The sequence below is a fragment of the Cololabis saira genome, chromosome 24 (genome assembly GCF_033807715.1).
Source record: "Cololabis saira isolate AMF1-May2022 chromosome 24, fColSai1.1, whole genome shotgun sequence".
In the NCBI taxonomy this organism is placed as follows: Eukaryota; Metazoa; Chordata; class Actinopteri; order Beloniformes; family Belonidae; genus Cololabis; species Cololabis saira.
In genome coordinates, this window is record NC_084610.1 from 985,489 (window position 1) to 1,008,533 (window position 23,045).

The window sequence follows — 23,045 nt, forward strand, 5'->3', positions numbered from 1 at the left end:
CACTCTGAGTGTTTCTCGGTTCCTCCACCAGAGGGCGCTCCGCAGCAGGAAACGCGGGTCCGTGCTGAGTCACCGCTAGACGACCAGTCACTCCAAAAACCACATCATCCAGTAAGAGTGAACATGTTTTTAATATCTTAAACATCTGTGCAACATTATTCAAAATGTTACATCACTGCATGACCGTAATGTTTCACAATATTTACAAAAAAATGCTGCTTACATCAAACCTTTTAAAAAAAAAGTCAAAACAATCTCAAAATAATGGACTCTGACAAACTATCCCTAGTCCACATTAATGCGGAGAGAAAAATAAACTAGAGCAAACAAGTGCACATCATACTTCACGCAAGTCTATTTTCTGTTAAGTATATATTAGTGAGGAAATATATACTTAATTACAAGCTGAAGAAATCAAATACTGATAACGAAAGGGTGGAGGAGGGAGAAGATGAGGTGGAGGTCAGAAAACCAAATAAAAGTCGTACTCGCACCCCAGCACACACGATCACAGGCAGGAGGAAGAAAGAAAAACAGACAACCGCAAATGTTTGGAGCTCTGACGACAAACAACATGAAAGTGACGCATCTGTAACGCGTGACGCGGCGTCTTGCGAGTCATTGCACAAAAAAACGGGATAAAAAGGGCAGAATGAACTTTACCGAAGGAGCTCACACGTCCGACACCCAAGTCACGTAGAAAGAAAAGTAAATACGCCCCAGTTTACCGTCGAGACTCGAGTCTGCAAAGAAAAAATAAATAAAAAAGCACATTTTGACCCAATTAGACGTTTCATCCCTCTGTAGTGAGAAATGAACTTCCTTCAAACGTAGTGAGAGTCGGAGAGGAACCTTCAAGAAGAGCAGAGAGTTCAAAGTTCAAAACGGCCGTCGGGTTTCATTTGGCTTTAAGGTTATAAAGTTGTTTGCACATCAAGGATTTTGTTTTCAGGGTACTTCGGAGTAAAATGATCATTTCTACAGTTAAAAATGACATTGTGGCGTTTCTGAGACGCAGAAGCGTTTTTACATTCACTTGAAAAATATAGATGATTTGTTTTTCCTCAGAAAAAAACATTTTACTGGATTTTTCTTTTTTTTTTACTTGAATCCAGTCGTAAAAGCTATTTTAGCTCCAATATTGGATTTATGGTGCACATTATCTTAGTGTTTATTAACCTGACAGGAGAATAAAGTCAGAAAAACTGAAAAAAAAATAATTATTTTTAAAGAGTAAAAGAAAAATTCTTGTTTTTACTTTTCTAGTGAATGTAATCCGCTCCCGCGAATGAACAGATGAGAGAAAAACACTTTGACCAAAGAAATAAAAACAAAGGACAGAGAAGTGTGAGGGTTGGAGGATGCTGGGAGACGTGCAGGATGGAGCGGGCGTGAAATCCCCAGAGATGCAGCGCTTTATTGCACGTGGTTTTTCTGCCGTGGTTTGGGGCTGCTGGGTCGGGTTCTGACCCGGAGCAGCAGCTTTGATCCGGAGCTTCCAATACTGTCAGACCGATCCATCGATCGAGCCGCGACTGCGTTCAATGTGTAGTGTTAAAAACTGCATTTCACAACTCCAGAGGTGCATAATTCATAAATATTACCCAAGAAACCTGTGACAATCTGTAACAACAACAGGCCTCAAGAAACAAAACAAACTTAAATAAAAGAAGAGGGAATATGACATCTATGATGGAGAGAGTACACGATCCATGAAAAACATATATACACACATATAAGGCTCGAGTTCTCAACTCTTGGTAGTATTATTGCCATCTATTATATTTGTAAAGCTTAAAATAAATATGAAGCACTGTACATAAATAATTTACACCAATAAACAAGAAAACAAAAACAAAAAGGCCCCTAAATGCGAGAAATGCTTCCGTGGAGTTAGTGTTTTCCTCTGCGTGGTCTAGTTCTGTCTGAGGTTCGGTACGCTAACTAAAGCTAGAATTCTGGTAAAAACGGCTAGAATAAAACTCGTACAAATGAGCACCAGAACGTGATGGCAGCAGCCGGCCCGGGCCGGGTCGGGGGGGAAACACCCCGGGTCTCGGTCCCAGCGCTTCCGGGACCGCTCAGAACCGGTGGGAGACGAGCTCCGGACCGGGTCCACGCCTCAGGGGCGGAGGAGCAGAATCAAGTGCAGGAGGGGGCTCTGGGGGCTCTGGGGGTTCTGGGGGTTCTGGGTCCGTGGACTTCATCCATCCGTTTTTTGTTTTGAAATGACAAAATAAAAATAGAGAAATAATCCAAAATAATCCGTTCCCCATCTTTTGTTTTGATAATAAAAACGGAAAACGGATCGTTATCCGTTATCCAATATCCGTTATCCGATTTCATTGATGTGTTTGAAAATCGAAATTGTGAATTAAAACAGCGAGTGGAAAACTCTTTTCTCTATTTCCTATTCGTTGGAGGATACTGAAAACAAGGATTGGACAAATGGGGGGATTGCACATGCGCAGTAATAAATTAACAAAGTTGTTTCTGGTTCTTTTGTTGATCAGATTGAAAATTAACATTTTTAGATTTTTTTAATGTTGAAACAGAAAATAAATCCAATCTGAAACCTGGGAGTGAAACATGAGTTTAATCTGTAATCTGTCTTCACTCCGTCATGATGTTGTGACAGTCCGTTCAGCTGCAGCGTCCAATCAATAACATGTACTGAACTCTAACATACTGGATAGGAAATAGAGAAAAGAGTTTTCCACTCTGTTTTAATTCCCAATTTCGATTTTCAAACATCAATGAAATCGGATAACGGATAACGGTTCGTTTTCTGTTTTTTATTATCAAAACAAAAGATGGGAAACGGATTATTTTGGATTATTTCTCTATTTTTATTTTGTCATTTCAAAACAAAAACCGGATGGTGAAGTCCACGGACCGTTCTGGCCCTGAACTGCTCCGTTTCCTCCAGACTGGACAGGAGGTGGTACCAGAAGAATCGGCCTCTGGACAGAGACTTTAAATGGTGCGGGGTGTTCGGTACCATGTGTAGCAGAACCAGACTGGTTCTCCCGGCGGCCTGGAACGTACCTGAGGAGTGAAAACTACAAACGGGCTGGACTTTTCCCTCCGCCGGCCCGGTGACGACCCCCGACCTTTGTCGCGCTGAACTCTTTCTGCTGGTAAAGTTCATTCTGGTTTGGGTTTTCGTAAAGAAACGCCGGACCGGTGTGACGTTGCCACGGTAACGGAGGAGTGAGGACCCGCGCCGGCCCGTCGCCGGCCCCGTACGGAACCAAGGAAGGAAAAACGGCACGACTCCGGTTGGTCATATAAAAGCTTTAGGCTGTATCTTATTCGTCCTACGCATGCGGCCCAAACGCAACCGCACTTCTGAATAGAAACCAAGACATTGGTACGCTTCCTCTGCTTTGTTTTTGTACAATAAAAGATAAAATGTGCATTAGGTACGCTTGTACATGACATTGTACAATATTTACATACAATTCTGAATAGCATGAAATTTCAGGATTATCTATATACATATTGAAAATGTATCAGAAATATTTGGACTGTCTATTTTTCTTAAATATGTAAGGTAATGCTTGCAGCTTTTTTTGTTTATTTTACTATCTTATACTAGAAAAAAATAAATTCAGTGAGCTGTAGACAAATTGCAACCGTTTCTCTTGTTTTTTTTGTTGGTTTTTTTCTTCCTACAGTTAAAACTGTATTGGTGATTGGATTTTCCAGCACCTTCCGTGGTCAGTCATGAAGTCAGGTTGTCATCAAGGATGAAGTACCACTGAGAGTCCGTGTGTAGCACCTGGGAGAGAGCTCAGATCGCTTCAAGGCTGAACAGACCAAGTCTCTGAAGGCTTTGAGGACGTTCTTGAGACGACACATTCACTGTTATCTGGAGATCTTCCTCCTCTTGGGCTTGGGGAGCTTCACCTGGGGACAGAGATCACGGCAGGTGAGGAGGGCTGGACGGGAGAGCAGAGCATTCTCACCAGATCAGAGGAGCAGACACTCACTGTTCCCGACATCTTATCGAGTTCACTCATGGCCTCGTGGATAGCAGCTTCCAAGTGATTATTGAGTTTCCCCGGTCTGTTGGAGAACATTTACAGGATTAACTTTCAGACCCATGCAACCAGGAGGACTGTGGTGTGTGTGTGTGTGTGTGTGTGTGTGTGTGTGTGTGTGTGTGTGTGTGTGTGTGTGTGTGTGTGTGTGTGTGTGTGTGTGTGTGTGTGTGTGTGTGTGTGTGTGTGTGGAACACTTTGACCACTAGGGGGCAGTGTTCAGCTGCACAAACCTGGAGTCAAACTAGACACCAACTTGCTCTGAAACGGGATTTCAAACATCAGCAGGTACGTGTGAACATCCACACCTGTCAAGTTTCCCATTTTGGCTCGGAAACTACCGTATTTTACCGTATTTTACCCCTCTTTCCCACCGTCCTCCCGTATTATTATTTTCCCATAAATCTTCTGTTTTATGATAATACAGGACTGTATCAGAAAATTAGAATATTGTGATTTTCTGTAATGCAATTAAAAAAACAAAAATGTCATACATTCTGGATTCATTACAAATCAACAGAAATATTGCAAGCCTTTTATTATTTTAATATTGCTGATCATGGCTTACAGCTTAAGAAAACTCAAATATCCTATCTCAAAAAATTTGAATATTCTGGGAATCTTAATCTTAAACTGTAAGCCATAATCAGCAATATTAAAATAATAAAAGGCTTGCAATATTTCAGTTGATTTGTAATGAATCCAGAATGTATGACATTTTTTTTTTTTTTTTTTTTTTTTTTAAATTGCATTACAGAAAATAAAGAACTTTATCACAATATTCTAATTTTCTGAGACAGTCCTGTATATATTATATTATATATATAATAATTGTTAAACAGCAAACTGAATTATGGCGACAACGGGAGCAAACTCGGAACAACAAATCAGAGATGGATGGATGTAACGAGAGAGAAGGCATTTTTTTTTTATTTATTTTTTTTAATATTTTTATCCCGAGGGAGAAACCCAGGGAGACCCTGCATTGAGCTCAGGTCTCCTTCTTAAGCTGAGGAGTGAGCAGGTGGGGTTTCTCCTGCCGGACGTGTGGAAGGATCACGTTATTGAAGTCATGGGGGAACTAACACGCACTTCAGCGCCCACAGCGTCCATGGCAGGAATCGAACCCAGGACCTTCTTGCTGTGAGACGGCTTCACTACCAGCTGCACCACTTGTCCCTCGAGAGAAGGCATTTCTGCCCAAAAAGCGAAGACTTCGTGTAAATTTCTCTAAAATTTGGATCAAAAATGTACTGTCTTAAAGAGGAGGCGGATGGGGCTCAGTTACGTGTTCTGAAAGATGTGTAACTGGGATTTTAGTGTCTCACAGGGGAAGAACGATGTTTACCTGAAGACAATCAATGTGTGTATAAACTGAAAATATTTAAAATGTGCTTTAATTCCCCTTTGTGTTTTCATTGAGGCTCTATTATAGGAATTATAGGAAGTACATAGCATTTCAGTATCAACAAAGGTAGAACTATCAAATTCTGAGCAAATAATTGTAGTTTATTATTATAGTTTTAGTATTATTCAGTATTATTATAGTTTTATTATTATAGTTTTAGTATTATTCAGTATTGTTATAGTTTTAGTATTATTCAGTATTATAGTTGTATTATTATAGTTTTAGTATTATTCAGTATTATTATAGTTTTAGTATTATTCAGTATTATTACAGTTTTATTATTATAGTTTTAGTATTATTCAGTATTATTAGTTTTATTATTATAGTTTTAGTATTATTCAGTATTATTAGTTTTATTATTATAGTTTTAGTATTATTCAGTATTAGTTTTAGTATTATAGTTTTAGTATTATTCAGTATTATTATAGTTTTAGTATTATTCAGTATTATTACAGTTTTATTATTATAGTTTTAGTATTCAGTATTATTAGTTTTATTATTATAGTTTTAGTATTATTCAGTATTATTATAGTTTTAGTATTATTCAGTATTATTATAGTTTTAGTATTATTCAGTATTATTAGTTTTAGTATTATAGTTTTAGTATTATTCAGTATTATTATAGTTTTAGTATTATTCAGTATTATTATAGTTTTTTTAAGTGTTTGACAGGTAGTTATTTTGGATTTCTCGTAAATCTATCTTAAAATGTAAGATACTGGACGTCGGTTGGGCTGGTGGGACAGTGGCAGAACATTTCCCGTATTTTTAAATCCAGAACTTGACAGGTGTGGTGAACATCAGCTCCGTCACCGTGAACTTACTTGAGGCCTCGTTTGGCGGCTCGGTCCAGCGCCTCCAAGTCGTGAGTTAGTGTTTTTAGCTTCTCCGGCTCCACCTGCAGAGAGACGGGAGGCATTCAAGGACATTCAGGAACATTCAGCCACCAGGAAGTAATTTTTAATAAACCAGCGTCTCACCTTGGCCTGGTCTCGCAGCGGCATGGCGGCGCTGTGCAGCTGCTCCTCCCCGGCCAGCTTGGCGGGCCAGGACGGGAAGCCCTTGAGCTGGCCCCAGACCAGGTCTCCCATGTTGAAGGTTCTGGAGCGGTAGTGCAGCAGCTCCGACGAGGGGGAGTCGGGCTGCCGCAGGTCTTCCTCGCTGCTCAGGCTCTTGGTGTCCGAGGGGCTGGGCGCCATGCCGTTGAAGTGGCCGTTGTAGTGGCTGTAGTCCTTGGCCGTGGCCAGCGGGCCCTCCAGGCTGGTGGAGGAGCTGGGGGACTGGTCGTCCCCCGTCAGCTCCTGCCGGGGGGGCCCCAGCACCTCCCCGTAGCCCCGGCTGCTGTAGTGAGGCGTGGAGCCGTTGATGTGGGCGCAGCGCTCCACCGTCTGCTCCAGGTGCTCCTTGAAGTTGGCCGGGGCCCGGATGCAGTTGAAGCGGTACCCGTCCTCCAGGAAGGCCTTGTCGGGGGCCAGGGCCAGGCCGTGGTCTCCGGCCCCCCCTGAGGGGCAGGGCGGGGCGGGGGCCAGGCTGGCGGGCCGCTCTATGCAGGGACTACTCCTCACCTGCGTGGAGCACTCCAGAAACTCCTCCCCTCCCCAGGTGCTGCTGCTGTGGCCGTCGAAGCCCCCGCCGTGCTGCTCCCCGTCCCACTGCCCTCGGGGGGTGCCGCGGCCCGGGGACCGGAAGTAGTCGCCGACCTCGGGGCCGTCCGGAGTCCTTTTCCCCGGATCCATGTTCTTGTGGCCCCGGCCCGGCCTCACCAGCCGGGGCCGGGCCTGCTTGGGGAGCATCTCCCCGTCCGGGTGGCCGTGCAGGACGGCGCTGACGGCCTGGGGGAGGCTGACGGGCTCCCCGATGGAGGCGGTGAAGGCACTCATGGCGCTGAGGGCGGGCACCGGGCTGGCCTGCGTGGTGCCGCTCACCGTGGTGGTGATGGTCACGTGCATGCCCTTGCTGGCGGCGTCCACCACGGCCCGGTAGATGGCATCCACCACCTCGGGGCCTCCCCCAGTGGCCCTGTCCGGGCCCGCTGGACCCACTGGAAGACCCTCACCAGGGGGCTGGTGGTCCTCCCCAAACGCTGGGTGCTGCAACATCCCCTGCTGTCGGCACACAAACACGCTCAGTTCTCTCTCCCCGACCAGGTAAAGGGCCAATCCCAATACTCCCCCTACTTTCTACCACTAGCCCTAAAAAAGAAGCCACAAATTTTAGGGCCCTTGAAATCTTCCCTGGGCCCTGTCCCAATACTCCCACTACTCCTACTTTTCAGCACTACCCCTAAATTTTGCGTGCTACGTCACTGCGTGGTTTACGTTCAGGTACGTAAGCGACTGCGTAGTTACGTTTGCACAAACGTCACACCATATCAGGAAGCCCAGAGATAAAAGCTGTTTTAATTTCAGCTGTAGCGCTGTTAATATGCCACTTTATTAAGTTTTAATATTTTTTCAGGCGTAAAAGTAACCGTTAAAGGAGCATGAGGCTCCTTTTAAGAAATGAGACTCTCTAGCGCCACCCTTCGCCACGACGGCCGTTGGGGGTACTGCAGCCAACAGTGAAGCCGGTGTCGGTGCTTTTTTTTCCCACCTGCTTTTTTTTACCGGCTCCCCGTACGTGATGACGTTTCGTCTTGTGATTGGCTTTTGACCGTACGTGATGACGTTTTTGATGACGTTCCGTCTTGTGAAAACTGATGATTAATAAATGTAATAAAGCAAATCGATAATTTAAAATGTCTATTAAGATCAAAATATTTAACTGCTTACTGCTATGCAGCAAGCAAAAGATTGTTTACCCTATACTGTACATAGTAGGCTATTATTGTTTCAGCTCACTGATGAATCTCCCAATTGTCTAATGAAAATAGTCCCTAATAAATATTTTAACTCTAATATTTTTTTAGCCTATGTCAGTAAGATCACTGATAATTCTGATAATTCCTTGTATATGTTTCTTCTCCCTTTTACCTCCACTATGATCTGCTGCTTCTGACTAAAATACCATCGCGGGGAAAAAATGCACACTTCCGGGGAAAATATTGCAGCCCGATACAATCTGGTACCCACACCGGCACGGGAGAACGGGGAGAACGTGCATGCAGCGTCATGTGACGTCACATCCACAGCCCAGCGCGGGAAATTCTGGTCCGGAATTGCAGCACATTTTGCAGCACACAGCCTGTTCAAGGCAACGGAGAGATACACTAGAGGAAACATTCTTTTGGGTTTGGAACGCTTCATCTGACATTATTACTAGAAAACTTAAAATGTATACTAATGTTTTTCATAAATCCTGCCTCATGCTCCTTTAAGATCCCCAACCTGGGCTCAGTTTATCCAAATAACGCCTGTTAAGAAATTTGATCCGATGTTTTGGGAGAAGAGCCGCCGGCTCGGAGCAGCAGCAGCTCACGGCCGGGTCAACCTGCACCGTCGTCCCGGGGAGAAACCTGCAGCTCTGTGGAGAATTACCGCTGGCTGAAATAAATCATTTAGGAAGATAAATGTTGGTTTAATAGATGAAATCTAACAGTTGTAACTACGCCTGTTAAGAAATTTGCTCCAAAGTTTTCGAGATGAGGACAGCCTGCCGGCGCTGATTTATGGTTCCGCGTTAAATCGACGCAGAGCCTACGCCGTACGGCACGCGTCGCCGCGTAACCTACGCCGTAGGCTCTGCGTTGGTGGAACGCGGAACCATAAATCAGCTTTTATTCTGGCGAGGTTTGAAAAAGACTTTGCAACAACGGGCAAACGAGTGATTATGTACATTCACTGAGTGAATATTATGAAAGTAAAATATATATTTCTCGCTAGAAATGTAATCAAAACGCATTTTTATGCATAAACTAACTCAAAATATTGATTTTATTCTCTAAAAAATAAGAAATGTCCGCCATGTTTTTTTTTTTATTCAGTCCGCAAATGACGACAAAAAGCATTCTGGGAAATTTTTCTGGCCCTCGGTCGGTGAGTCAGCATCTGAAATCCCTCGCTCTGTAGGGCTAGATTGATGCCCCCTAGCCCTCGTTTAAGCCACTACCACTAGGTGAAAAGAGGAATTGGGACACCACTACCCTCACAGGAACGTGCAAAATTTAGGGGTAGTGATGAAAAGTAGGACTAGTGGGAGTATTGGGACTGGGCCAAAATCTGAAAAGCCACCTCTGCGTCTCACCTGGTAGTTCTGGTAGAGGCAGGCCATGGAGCCCGCACTGGCGCTGTTGCCCTCAGCGTAGGACGGGTTGTCTGGGAAGTGCTGCTGGCCCTGGTAGGCCGGGTGGGAGAGGCCCTGGTGGACCTGCTGCTGGTACAGCGGACCTCCGGCCTTGGCGTGAGGCTGCAGGACGGCCAGAGACGAGGGGGTTCCTGAAAAACCAGCAGGGTGTGGGTTTAACGGGTCAGGACAACTCACACCTCTACCGATTCTTCACAGCCAGTAAACATCGGGTCACAAGTACATTTCATTTCACATTCACATTATCCAATCAGAACAAAGGAGGGCTTGGAATGGCGCTTTTCCACTGGTACCTACACAGACCGACTGGACTCGCCCCAGTTTGGTTCTTTTCCACCAGGGGTCTAACGTGCCGAGTAGATACTTTTCTGATCTATTCTGCCGAGGTTCTAAGCTGCTGAGTCGGCTGTATCTGACATCATCACACTACAGGCCACCGATTGGTCGGGGGGTTGGAGTCAGACGTCTGAGTCAGGAGGAGGAAATCAGAGAAAGAGACTCTGACGGATTCTTGTTCATTTTATTCAACCAGCAAACATCTGTTCCATGATCCAACTCTGAGGGTCAGATGTTCATAAACCTGGTGCTGAGGAGAGAATTAAAAAGGGATCTAGAGGAGATAAGGAACGACCAGATCTACCAGGAGCTCTGTCTCTTCATAGCTGCTCACGGATCCAGCTGACTTTTCAGCAGCGCTGAGAGAAACTAAACAAAATTAAAAAGCGTTGCAGCTTGAAGTTTCTCTCACTCTCATTTTTTAACTTGATATCAAACACAAGCCACAGACCCAGTAGCACATCTATCATCTCCTCCAGGTTCTACATCTTTAGAGTTGTTGTCTTCTTCGTTTAGATACACAATCAAATACGTCACAGCAGCTTCTCCAACCTCCTACTTCGGCTCCAGGTGGATTGTTATGGAAAAGAAACCAGGCCGAGCTGAGATGAGACGAGTAGAGCCGAGTAGGTTCTAGTTCGAGTATTTCCTGCTCTTTTGCGCTTCAGAAATAATCTTGCTGCTCTATTTGTGTTTTGTTTGGGTCGAAAATATCTCAAAAACGGGTTAAACATAAGTATTTTTAATGTGTGAACGATCCCTGTCACTCGTTAGGAAGAGGATGAATATCAATTAGTTTGTTCTTGCTTCAACTTAATATCTCATCCTGCTCTGCGTTTTCCAAGATGTCCCAAACACAATCACAAATGACAACTGGTACAGATTTCTGGTCCCATTGTCGGTGCTCCTGGTATTATCATGCGTTTTCTTTTGACAGAAGCGCTGTGACATTTTCAAATCTACGGCTTTTATAAAACAAGACAAAATCAATGGCAAAGCTGTTGACAAAACGTTCCTGAGCCCAGACTCGGGACAAAAGAAAAAGTCGCACATTAACAATCTGTTGCACCCTAAAACCGGCAGATGGACGAGCTGCCAGATGAACAGCCAGACTTGTTAGCGAAGCATCCGAGGACGGAGCATGAACAAAATACATCAAGGCCACAGATGTATCAATGAATGAGGAGACGGCCCGGCAGCAACGTTGGGCAGACAAAGCCCAGGCAAATACCAAATCTCCGAGGCCTGACGTGTTTGTGTGTGTGTTGTTGTTGGTGTGTGCGTGGCCGAGCGGCGACTGGAGCAGCTGGTGCGATGCTACGTAGCTGAGGGGCAGCTGTGTGTGTTCTCCATTTTTTTTTCTTCCCCTTTCCTCTTTTCTTTCCACCCCCCTCCCTCCTCTCCGACGCTGAGAGCCACGACTCGGCCGACCCCCTCCCCCCGTCCTCCCCACATCCTCCAGTACCGCTATGATATAGTGACGGCTGTTGCCGGGGGAGGTTGCCATGGGAACCCAGTGATGATTGGTGGTGCTGTCCGCTGCCAGGAAGCTTGTTGGGGGAGTCGGGTGGGTGGAGGGGTGGAGTGATTTTTAGACTGCTGGGGGATGGGGGCGGCGGTCAGCTGGGTGGCAGGGGGTCTGTGGGGGTTTACAATGAACTTTGGAGTATTTGTTGATGCAAGACTGTGTGTGTGTGTGTGTGTGTGTGTGTGTGTGTGTGTGTGTGTGTGTGGTAGGTGGGGGGATTCAAAGCTCTCGAGCTGCTCAGAAACAGATGGTTAGAGGCTAAAGCTAAGACGCCAAAGACTAGACCACTTTCAAAGACTTTTCCCTGCCCCTAAGACCCCGACACGTCTCCTGGTGAACAGGAACATCCTCCCAAGACCTCACTGCTCCAGTTTAGACACACAGTACCATTACATCCCAACAGACACTTCTGCCACCAAACAAGGCCTTAAGAGTCACTTGTGATATTACCATTGGTTTCTGCAGTGTTGTTTGCAGAACCACCTTCATTCTTCATTGCATCGAATAAACAAGGTGCAACAAACATTTATGACACAACCGCAACATAATATCGTCACTGCAGATCTCCAAGGTGTTCTACTGCAGTGATCTCAACCCCCGGGCCGTGGGTCATTTGGTACTGGGCCGCCCAGAAAGAAAAAATAATTCCTGTAGCATCTGTACATTCTGTAGCAGAAGTTAGTCTTTCTACATTTATATAAGTTTCATTTAACTTAAATACAGACCGACACGGCTGCTCGCTCGGTCGGTAATAACAGCTACCGTTAACCACAATACATGAGTAACCATGGCAACCAAACTCAAGCTGGACATAAATACGGCATAACATTTGCAAAGAAAACAAATCCTTATCAGCAGGTGTTTTTTGTGTCAGTTAGGCTCCACTTTAACATTCCTGACACTAGTTTAGTCTTTCAGACACACTTTCTACTGCCGTTAAACTTTTACCGTTAAAGTCCGAAGAACCGGATGTTTACAAGGTCTCGGCGAGACGCCTTCAAAATAAAAGCACTAAATATCCGTTTCCTTAATATATAACAAATAAAATAAACGCCTGGCTTTAAATAACGTTAATGAGAAAACAAACATAAAAATACATTTATAGAAATACTCATATTAAAAGGTAATTTACAGTTTCCATTATTTAATTTTTTCGAAAATGATGTTTTATTATTATTCTTTATTATGATTATTATTATTATTACTATAGAGAAAATACCACAGTTTTTAATGCCGATCTTGTCATTTTATTTAGTTTTTATCAACTACACCTTTTAGATTTAGCCGTGAAAATATTGTCAGACATTAAACCGGTCCTGGTACAGAGAAGGTTGGAGACCACTGCTCTACTGGACCCGGTTCTGGGGACTGTTGAGACATTTAAGCACCATGATCTCATTGTTGTGTTAATCCTGCTGGAATCAGCCGTCAGAGGACGGTACATGATGGTCATAAATGGACGGCCACTCTGGTAGGCTGTGGCGTTTTAATGATGCAATTTGCATTAAGAACATAAAGTGTTTCCAGAAAAACATCCTGGGCACCGTGACAGCAGCAGCAGCAGCCGGAGGTGTCGTACCAGGCAGGAGGAAGCTGTTTTCATGTTGGAGATGACACGTTAACCTGCCGATGTCCCCTGACCCCGACACCAACGAGGCCTTCTTGATGCGGGGAACTCCCTCCCTGGATACTTTCCTCTCCAGACACTTAAATCCCAGAGATGGCCATAAGAACAGCCGTCCCAGCTCGTCCAGCGACACCAACCACCACTTCTATGTGCATACGTGCACTGAGCTGTTGCCAATAGCTGCACAAATTTGTGTCAACACACGTCAGGACATTTCTGTTGCCTGACAGCAACAAAAATATTGGCTAAAAATAAGATTTGTGGATGAACCTGGTAAAAACGAGGTAAAAGCTCGCAGGGATCTGAAACGAAGTCGGTCTGGGAAACGTCAGGTTTGCTTGTGTGAAAACGACTAGCGGGTAATGACATGAGCGAGATACCTTCGTCATTAAAAACACTGCTTGGCATTTTACTCTGTGAGCAGCTAAAGCGAGTATCGTTTGTCCAGGTTGACAGAGGTCAACGGTTCAAATGCCACAAGCTTTTGAATTAGCAGAAAAAGTGAAAAATGGGATGCAATAGTAAAACGTCACGTAATGCCATTAAAGAAAAAGGTTAACTCTTCCTTAGACGCATTCAATTGGCCCAACGATAAGCTCCGCCCCCTTGGTTACTGTTGCTAACTTGGACAATCTATCTACAATGTGTGAAAAAACTTGCCACAAGATATTGAGGAGCATTCAAATGGGACTTAAATGTTGGCGAGGTAGTATAGATTCCAATAAAAGCAGGAAAATAATCATCTTACTCTCATCACGATCGCAGATTAACACACGATTGTGACAAATATAACTCCAGGTAACTTCTGCAGAGTTGATCTTCTGGACGTTAAGTTGGCAGCTTCATCCAAAGCAAACATTTAGCCATTTTTTGGAGATTTAGGAAATTGAATAAATTAAACTCCACCCTCTGAAAATAGCCGGATCTGCAGACACAAACCAACCAAACACGTCTTCAAATTGTTTTGGCATTAACTTCATAAAACAGAGGAGAGTTCAGGATCTTCATTGCTTTTCTGCGGAGATGAAAACTACAGATGTCCGAGTTCTGGTTCCTGCAGAACTGATACTCAACAGCCATTGGCTCTTCTGTGTTTGAGGGGCGGATCTTAACGAGAGGTCAATTCCTTATGGTGTTAAGCAAGACTTGATCATCGATTAAGAAATAATTAAACTTTAAAAATAAAACTTATTTTCGTTCCGTCTCCTAATCTTTAAATGTGAGAATCAGGCCGGAGCCTGAATAAAAGGAGCCCAGGAGCTGTTTTATCATTTTCAAAAAGTCTGAGCACGACCGACACCTGGATTCGTCACCACGTCGTTCCATAAAGCTGCAGCTCGTCCACTCGAGGCGACAGTCTCCGACAATCAGCGCAGACAATACGATGGCAACACGACTGATTTTTGAATTTTTCAGATCCACAGTTCTGCATCAGTCCTCAGACACAGACCTGGCCTCTTCCTAATTTCTGGATGGCACTGGTCTGCTGTTAAAAGATTATCAGAAGAAACTGTCCCTGGTCCTTGGAGACAGTATGGACAGTCTGGCATGAGCCCGACCTGGGTCAATGACCAATAAGGATTTTCAACAGGGCAATTTTAAAATAATAAAAAAAAGACTATCTATTGCAGTAGTTCAAACATTAAGAATGTTATGTACACATAAATTCATATAAAAATTTTGAATTAAGTGATTTCAGAGGTTTTTGTCAAGATGAAATGGCACTAGCCTTAAAAAAGGTAATGTGGTGCAACCATGATTCATTCAAATTAATTTCCTTAACATCTTGAAATCTTTTTTCTTTTACAAGTTTTCAGTGTTATACAAAAATGGTTGTTTTTTTTAAATGGTGCACCTCATGATATTTCATAAAATGGACATCAGTCAAACTTTGTTTGTATATTATGATGGAAATATAAATACAAATGTGTTGCAATCTTATACACTACAAGATACTTCAGAAATCATGCCAGATAGAAGAAGATTGATTTAAATACATTTAGAGTGATTTCAAAAAAGTTTTCAAAACAAGAGTCCTGGTCGGACGGTCGCACCACATGACATTTTGACGCTTAAAACAACAACAAAATCCCAAATAACTAGTATTTTTGTAAAATTCAAGTGAGTCCATATGTGGGACAGGTAGTTCATATATATGGTATTTGTTTTATCCATTTAAACCCTTTTTGAATTAAAAAAAAAGTCTGTTTTTCAGAAAATATAGGCGTCACGTCATTGACCCACCTACAATAAAAGGTTCATCATCTTACAGATTCCCCCGCCTGCCTCCGAAGACGCTACGAGGATATCAGAACTGCAATGTTCACCCCCGTTTCCTTCCCACTGATGGTAAACATCTCAGACAACCTGCAGGCCTAAACAAAACCACCTGAATTTTAATGACTGGATGCGGGGGAAATAAAAATAACCGGGGACCTGGTGATAAGAACAGGTGGCCTGCAGCAAACCTTTGTCATATCGCCGTTATAAACCATACGAGGACACACAAATGCAGAGCGAATACATAAACCCAGTCCAATCCTACATCAGGGAGGGAAACTGATAAATAAAAATAAATAGATCTCGTTCTTTTCTGCGGTTTCAGAGCAATCACTAAAATGGATGTGGATGCATACACACATATATTTACAGTCACACCGCAAGGTAGTCATATGCACACAGATAAACACACACACACACACACACGGTAATACGTAAGTAGTAACAGTCATGCACAAACGCGCACAGGCCTAAACCCTCATCAAAGGCTTCACTCTGGTCTCTATTCAGGGTCTATTGTTACTATAGCGACGGGCTTTGCCAGGAGAAGCTCTTTAGAGCTCCCTATCTGGGTTGCTTCCCTTAAAGCGTGATGCAGATCCCATTTCCATCTTCTTACACCATTTACTGATGCCACAATGCACGTGAAACAAAGAGACACACTGGCTGACTGACAATTAGCGGAGCCTCCAAAGATGAGTGGCCCGCTCATTAGCTCGGAGGTTCTGAAGGAGCCCGACTGTCTCGGCCCGGGGCCTATCACCTAAATCCTCTAGTTTTAGTTCACTCATAACCATGGAAACCACGGCTCCATCACGGTGGCAGCTCATCACAGGGACGCCAGAGTGAAATACACCGATTCATGGCACAGGACGACGTCTCCGTCCTGCAGGACTGGAACGCTGAGTTTAAATTCACTTTTGAAGAGTATCAGAGTTTTGGACGTCGTCTCCCTTTGCGTCTCTTTTAAAAACACCTAACAGAGTTGAGACAGTCGTATCATAACTCATCAGGTGTGACTGCAATCTGACATGTTTCATTTAGAAAGGTTATAGGAAGTAATTACCGTATTTTCCGCACTATAAGGCGCACCTAAAAGCCTTTCATTTCCTCAAAAACTGGCAGTGCGCCTTATATATGATCATTACGGTAATTTCTGTTACTGTAGTCAGGGGGATTGTGGGTAATGTAGTCAGGGGGATTGTGGGTAATGTAGTCAGGGGGATTGTGGGTAATGTAGTCAGGGGGATTGTAGATAATGTAGTTGGTGTCACCGAAGTAACGGCGCTAAAAACGTCAGGAATCGTCAGACGTTCAAGACAACAGCAGTGACGCTGACTCGCATAATGGCGACTTTGACCAGACGGAGCAAAGCTGGTTTTTATTTTGTTAATAAAGTTTGACATACAGTACTTTTCTTCTTGTTTTTTTTTTTTGCATTTGCTGTAGGATTTTGTAGCATTTCCTGTAGCAGCTCCATCAGGTAGATACGTAACTCAACCCCAGCCACTATAGTACGGTATTTTACCAGATATTTAGTGCGCCTTATAATACGTTGCGCCTTATAGTGCGGAAAAAACGGTATTCTGAGAACCTTTTTGGGAACTTTTGTGTTTTACTTTCAGAAAAGACTCATTTTTTGTTGCGTTTCTCTAACTTTTCTAACTCTATGGCTCAAAGGGCCTGATATGATCAGAACTGTGACAGCACATCGTCTCGGTATTTGACGAGTACAATCTCAGTTATTCATTTATAAAAATGAAGTCAAAAGGAAATCAAGAAGGAAATACTAAGTACTCCCTTTTACTTCCATAGGATTTATGATGGTCAGGTGCAGTCAGGTGCTGGGACTCATCATCTCTTCATTGATCTATCATCAGCAGGTGTTCAGACTGCATTAAAGGCACGAGTTTTGGACGTTTGCTGGTCTGGAGCATTCAGATGTGTGTTAAAACGATGCCAAGAGGGAGTTCAATACTCTACAGTGAAAACGACTATTTACAAATGGGAAACATTCAAGACGGTTGGCAATAATTCCCAGGAAAATGTAATGTTCCCAGCAAATGCAGCCCAAGGTCAGACCATGCAACGCTCAGAGAAATAAGATAGGAAGAAATAAAGAGCTACATCTCAGATCCTACAGGCCTCGCTGAGCATGTTAAATATTGGCATCATGGTGGCACGCAGGTTCACATCAGCTCAACTCTCACCACTTACTCCTCATTTAACCCCCGAGCACACTGACAGATCCTGTCCGCTATTTGGTCGGACCACACACCTTTTCTCTTAGGGCTGGGCGATATATCGAGATTTTAATTTATATCGATATATTTTCAAACACGATATGGTACGAGACAATATCGTTTATATCGAGAATTTTTTTTTTTTTTTTAATGATTTTGATATAGCTTATTTTGTGACAAATTGACTTGAATGTTTTATTTGAGATTTGCACAAATGTTTTGTTATTTGCACAACTGTCAACCTCAGTGGAAAAGTCTGCCTGTTACTGTCTACATTGTATTAATTGCACAGTGTATTTTAATTTAATTGTTATGCAGGAAAGGGATATTTGTTTTATTTTATTCAAGAAGCATTTTTATTCTATATATGCAGGCAGTTTATTTTTATTTCATTTGTTTTATACATTTTGATATTGTGCAGACCTCTGTTAATAAAGGTACCTGTGTGACATTTGGCACGAGGCTTTGTATTAAAACTGACTGTTTTTTTAAGAGTTTTCCTCAGAAAAAATGAAGCTAACAGAGATGCTAACAGAGATGCTATGCTATAATGCTTTGGGGGAAACCCCAATTATGGCACAGAAAAAATATCGATATATATCGAGTATCGCCATTCAGCTAGAAAATATCGAGATATGACTTTTGGTCCATATCGCCCAGCCCTATTTTCTCTGTACCTGTGCAATGTCTTTCTGATTCCAACTCTCCTCTTCTGATTCTTAGGGTCTATGCTACCAAAAATTACAAGCATTTTTGTTTGGAAAACCTCTTCTGTCTGCCTCTTCTGTTAACAGAACATGGGAGCACGACTGAGATTGGTGAAACTATGAACAGATGAGACCAGTGCAGAGTCGTTTGGTCCTAATCGCCAGCAACAGTGACCTCCTCTATAAACCAGACACAAATTGGTCTTCTAGAGACAAATTTGAGGACATCTGCTAAAGCTTTCTCAAAATGAGGTCATGTGACAGAACAATAATCTCAAACGCTGCAGAAAACCTACATCAGAATGACTGTACAATAAAATAATGCACTTTTGGAAAGAACTGGTCCAAGTCCAGATGTCAACCTTATTGAAATGCTGTGGTTGGACCTTCAGACAGCTGTGCAGAATTGAAAACCCAAAAACCTCAATAAAGCAACATTGAAAAGAAAAATGGGCCAAAGTTGCTCCAGTCACTGCTGCTGAAAGTAGATCCTCTAGCTTCTGAATTATGGGGGTACTTGGCTTTGGCCATTTCACTTTTTTCCCCCTTTTTGGCAACTGTTAGAGCCAATTTTGTATTGTTGTGCTCCACAATTAATAACTTGCGTGGGTATGTGAATTGTTGTAGTGCCCTTTTTGCACTGTAGGTGGTGTATGGAGTTTGGGGGAATAGATTTCAGAAAGATGAGGCTAATCACGGGCAGGTGTCCTGGTTGCCGGTGAGCACACAGTTTTTTTTTGATAATCTTAACTTTGGCCTTGCATTGTTGCAGTTTTTGGTCTTTTTATTTTACACAGGAGCTTCTGTGTAAAAATAAATACCTTTTTTGAGCATCACAGAGGATGTTTATGGACAATTATTCATTCAGCTGACATGCTGCCCAAGGAGCAAGACTCATCTGTTACCGGTAAATCAGTGACTCAGTGACTTGTAGGTTTTTTCTTGTTTGTTTGGGTCAAATCAAGTCAAGTCACAACAGCATTTATGGTTGTTTAATAATGTTATTTTTGTACTATACTTTAGGGCTGGGCGATATGACCTCAAATCAATATCACGATAAATAAGGCGGTTTTACCTCGATAACAATAAATGTAGCTCAGAGCTCAGCGCGCAGTAGCACACCGTTTGTATGATGGGCCGTTGGAGTTACTGTGCGCTGAAGTTAATTTCTCAGCATAAGAAAGGCCATGTGTGGCGTGAGAGTGTGTGAACTTGTTGAAATCCTCGAGTCTCACACTAGACAGCCTTGTTATGTCAGCCGCTTCTTCGTTTGAACCATCAGTCATTTTCTTGGGTTTCCCTTCTCGTTCAGACTGGATGGGTGGAGTCACGTGATTACGGACACGGCGTCTTCAAGGGGAATGAAACTAGCCCATCAGCAAAAATCTGACTAAAAGACGTGTATTTTCATTTTATTTTTTTTAATTAAAACACAGAATTTACCGACATGGGAAAATTGACGTCGCTTATCACAGTGAAGGTAAATTTGGTAAATTTTCGGTTTATCGCCCAGGCCTACTACACTTATCAGAATTAGGCCTGTGTTGAAAAAAATCGATTTCCCAATTCCAAATCGATTCTCAAATTAATTCCTAAAAATCGAAACGGAATGTGGGAAAAATTAAAACCGATTTCATACGTCCTGTTTCCTCCCTGGATCTGTTTGGTAATTCTGACCCACACGATGTTTCTGAAAGCAGTTCTATCAGCATTCTGGGAGCTGATTGGTCCTTACAGCATCATTAGCTGCAATACTTGCTGTTGAATCTCAATATAATACTAGTATTAATATGTTGCAGAACTACAGTCATATAATTCATGCAACAGCTCAAAAAACTGTTTTAATAACCATCCATCTATCCATTATCTATACCCGCTTTATCCTTTGCAGGGTCACGGGGGTCTGCTGGAGCCTATCTCAGCTCATTTCAGGTGAGAGGCTGGGGTTACACCCTGGACAGGTCACCAGTCCATCGCAGGGCCACATATACAGACAAACAACCAGACACACTCACACCTACGGGCAATTTAGAATCATCAATTGACCTACAATGCATGCGTTTGTTTTTTGTTTAGTTTTAATAACACTAACCCGAATTGAGATCGGATCGGATCGGGATAATCGATTCTTTATCTTGAGAATCGGATCGATTCTTGGAATTTGAATCGATACCCAGCTCTAATCAGAATATTCATAAAATCATAATTGGCAGAAAGAAAAGAAACAAAACAAAACAGAGATGAAATGAAAAGTGTTGCATCAGCAGCACCGATATCTCACCTGTATCTGAGATGGTCTGGATGCAGCCTCCATCCCCGCCTCCATGTGACACCACCATGTTAGTCCGGCCCATCCCTTGGAGATGTGAGGGATGTGGACTGGGATGGGACAGTGGTGGGGGGTTAGTTTTGGCCCGTACCAACGCCATGCCCTCAGGCCCCATGGGCCCGCAGTTACTCATGGAGGAAACATGAGCCATCATGTCAGGGAAGTGGCCTGGACGAGAGACCAGGTGGCCCCCAGAGGAGTCCATGCTCTGGCAGTGCTGCATGGCGTCTCCCGGACACCGCAGCCTCTGCTGGACCAGGAGATTCTGCTGAGGACCACCGGCAACCATCCCCGCGCTGCTGCTGTAGTGAAGTTGCGCTGCTCCTTGAGCACCAGACCCGGGGCCGGGGTTAAGACCCGGGCGATGGCTGTTCCCAGCCAGGTTGTGCAAACTCTGGCTGCTCATGGACTGGAGCAGCTGTGCCATGGAGGTGTTTGGGTGTAGGTTTCCTATTCGGCTAACCTTCCGCAGCTGCTCAGTGGCACTGGGCCCGGCTATGTGGGATCCCCCCATGCCTGTTTTGTTAAGCATGCTGTAGGCCATGTTGTTGCCATTGTCGTGGTTGACGGCGCCGCCAGACGACTGCTTCCGTTTGCGCGTGGGATCCCTCTGCTGGGCCATGAGTTTGTCTCTAAGAGCTGCCCGGCCGCTCTGGCCCTCGGGAGTGTTGAGCAGCATGGTGGAGTTTGGCGGGAGCATGGGGTTTAAAGTGCTGTGTCCCTCCATGCTTTGAGGGCCGCTCATTGAGCCGGGGTGCCCACCACCCCCTCCGCTACCGCCGCCACCCATACCCACACTGCTACCAGCCATGCCAGCGGTGCTGTTGCCACCAGCGCTGAGTTTGTTTTGATTTGCTAGCTGTGCTTTGGCTGCGGCTGAGAGGAGGCTGCTGGCAGGGAAGGACGCGGCGTTCTGTTGGTTGAGGATATGGTTGAGGGGCATCCCAAGGAGTCCGGGGTGGCCCTTCTGGGAAGCGCTGGGGGTTGCCAGAGAAGAGGAGGATGAAGTGGAAGAAGTGGGTGAATACATGGGGTTGTTGTGCTGATGGGTGCCGATGGAGTTTGCCATCCCTGGCAGCAGCTGGGCGTCTTTGTATGGGTGGTGTGGGTCAGTTTTAATGGTGGAGGGGCTTGAGGGCATGGCCGGTCGAGGGGACCCCATTGCTGACCTGGGGGAACGAGGGGGAACCTTCATGGCGCCACATGGGCCCTGGTGCCCAGAGGGCATTGCAAAGTTTCCATGGTCGGAGGAGGTGGAGGACGATCGAGAGCGATGCGGTGAGGCCTCCATCCTCCCCAGGGCGGGTCCGGTCATGTGTACGGGGGACGTGACGGGAGAGGGCGACATTGAGGAAGTCGGGCCACCCTGTTGAGTCCTTTGCACATGGCCACCGTGCCCCACAGGCCCGGGCTTCACTGTGGGTAAAGGTAAGTTGCTTGGCAAAGGGACAATGGCGGGAGGGGGGATGTTTACATTCATCATTGGTACCTGAGAGTGGATGTTAGGCTGGAAGTTGGAAGGGTTGGGGGCGTTGGTGTGGAGCTTGCTGGGAATGGGGTCAAGAATACCTAAGGGGTCCTTTTCAGAAGACATTTGCCTTTTCTGAAGGGCACAGGGTGGCGGTGGTATGGATGAAGGATGTGTGACGGGATGCACAGGGGGCTGCGATTTATGGTGAAATGCTGCACGAGGCATATCCATACCAGGGGGAAAGTTCCCCCGAGGCATGTTCATGTTCATGACAGGGCTTTTGGCAGTGGCCGTAGGGGAGAGGGGTGTGCTAGTCCTTCCTGTCATCGCACAGGACAGCTGGCCTGCAGGAGAGCCGTGGAGCATCACACTGGGTGGAGAAAGAGGCGTCCTTGAGTTCCCGAGGATGGAGACTGAGCCGGGACTGCCGGCTCCTGGAAACCCGCAAGGATTGGTCCTGGGAAAACCGTCGGGACTACCCAAAGTGTCCACACTGGGAGACTGAGCGCCATCTCCATACAGTTTAGCACTGGAGGGAGGTGGGCTCAACATGCCACCATACCCGGCCCGGTAAGGGGACTTGGGGCCGTGTTCCCCACTGCCCAGTCTCTGTATCCTGGAGTATCCAGAGTACAGCTCAGGGTGCTGCGGTCCACCACCCTCATGGGGCGAGTACAGCCTCTGCTGCTGCTGATGTCCAGCTGACATCTTGAGAGGATTCTTGCAGTCGGGTCCAACAGCATTTGGCAGGCAGTCGTGGGGTTTACTCCTTATTGCTCGTTGACTTGTGGAATGCACAGCAACCACAGATGATGTACCTTGAAGGCA

General features: G+C 44.7%; 1 protein-coding gene across 2 annotated transcripts in view; it reads right to left on the reverse strand.

Annotated features, from left to right (window-relative positions):
• Positions 1-2,820: 2,820 nt before the first annotated feature.
• Positions 2,821-23,045, reverse strand: part of LOC133425018 (methyl-CpG-binding domain protein 5-like) — a 46,134-nt gene continuing 25,909 nt past the window's right edge. For both annotated transcript variants that reach the window (XM_061715664.1, XM_061715665.1), the window contains exons 5-10: positions 20,699-23,035; positions 9,637-9,827; positions 6,435-7,559; positions 6,279-6,352; positions 3,996-4,071; positions 2,821-3,912 (exon numbers count right to left, since the gene is read on the reverse strand). In XM_061715664.1, coding sequence (XP_061571648.1) covers positions 3,871-3,912; positions 3,996-4,071; positions 6,279-6,352; positions 6,435-7,559; positions 9,637-9,827; positions 20,699-23,035 — 3,845 coding nt within the window. In that variant the 3' untranslated portion in view covers positions 2,821-3,870. The remainder of the gene's footprint in view (positions 3,913-3,995; positions 4,072-6,278; positions 6,353-6,434; positions 7,560-9,636; positions 9,828-20,698; positions 23,036-23,045) is intronic.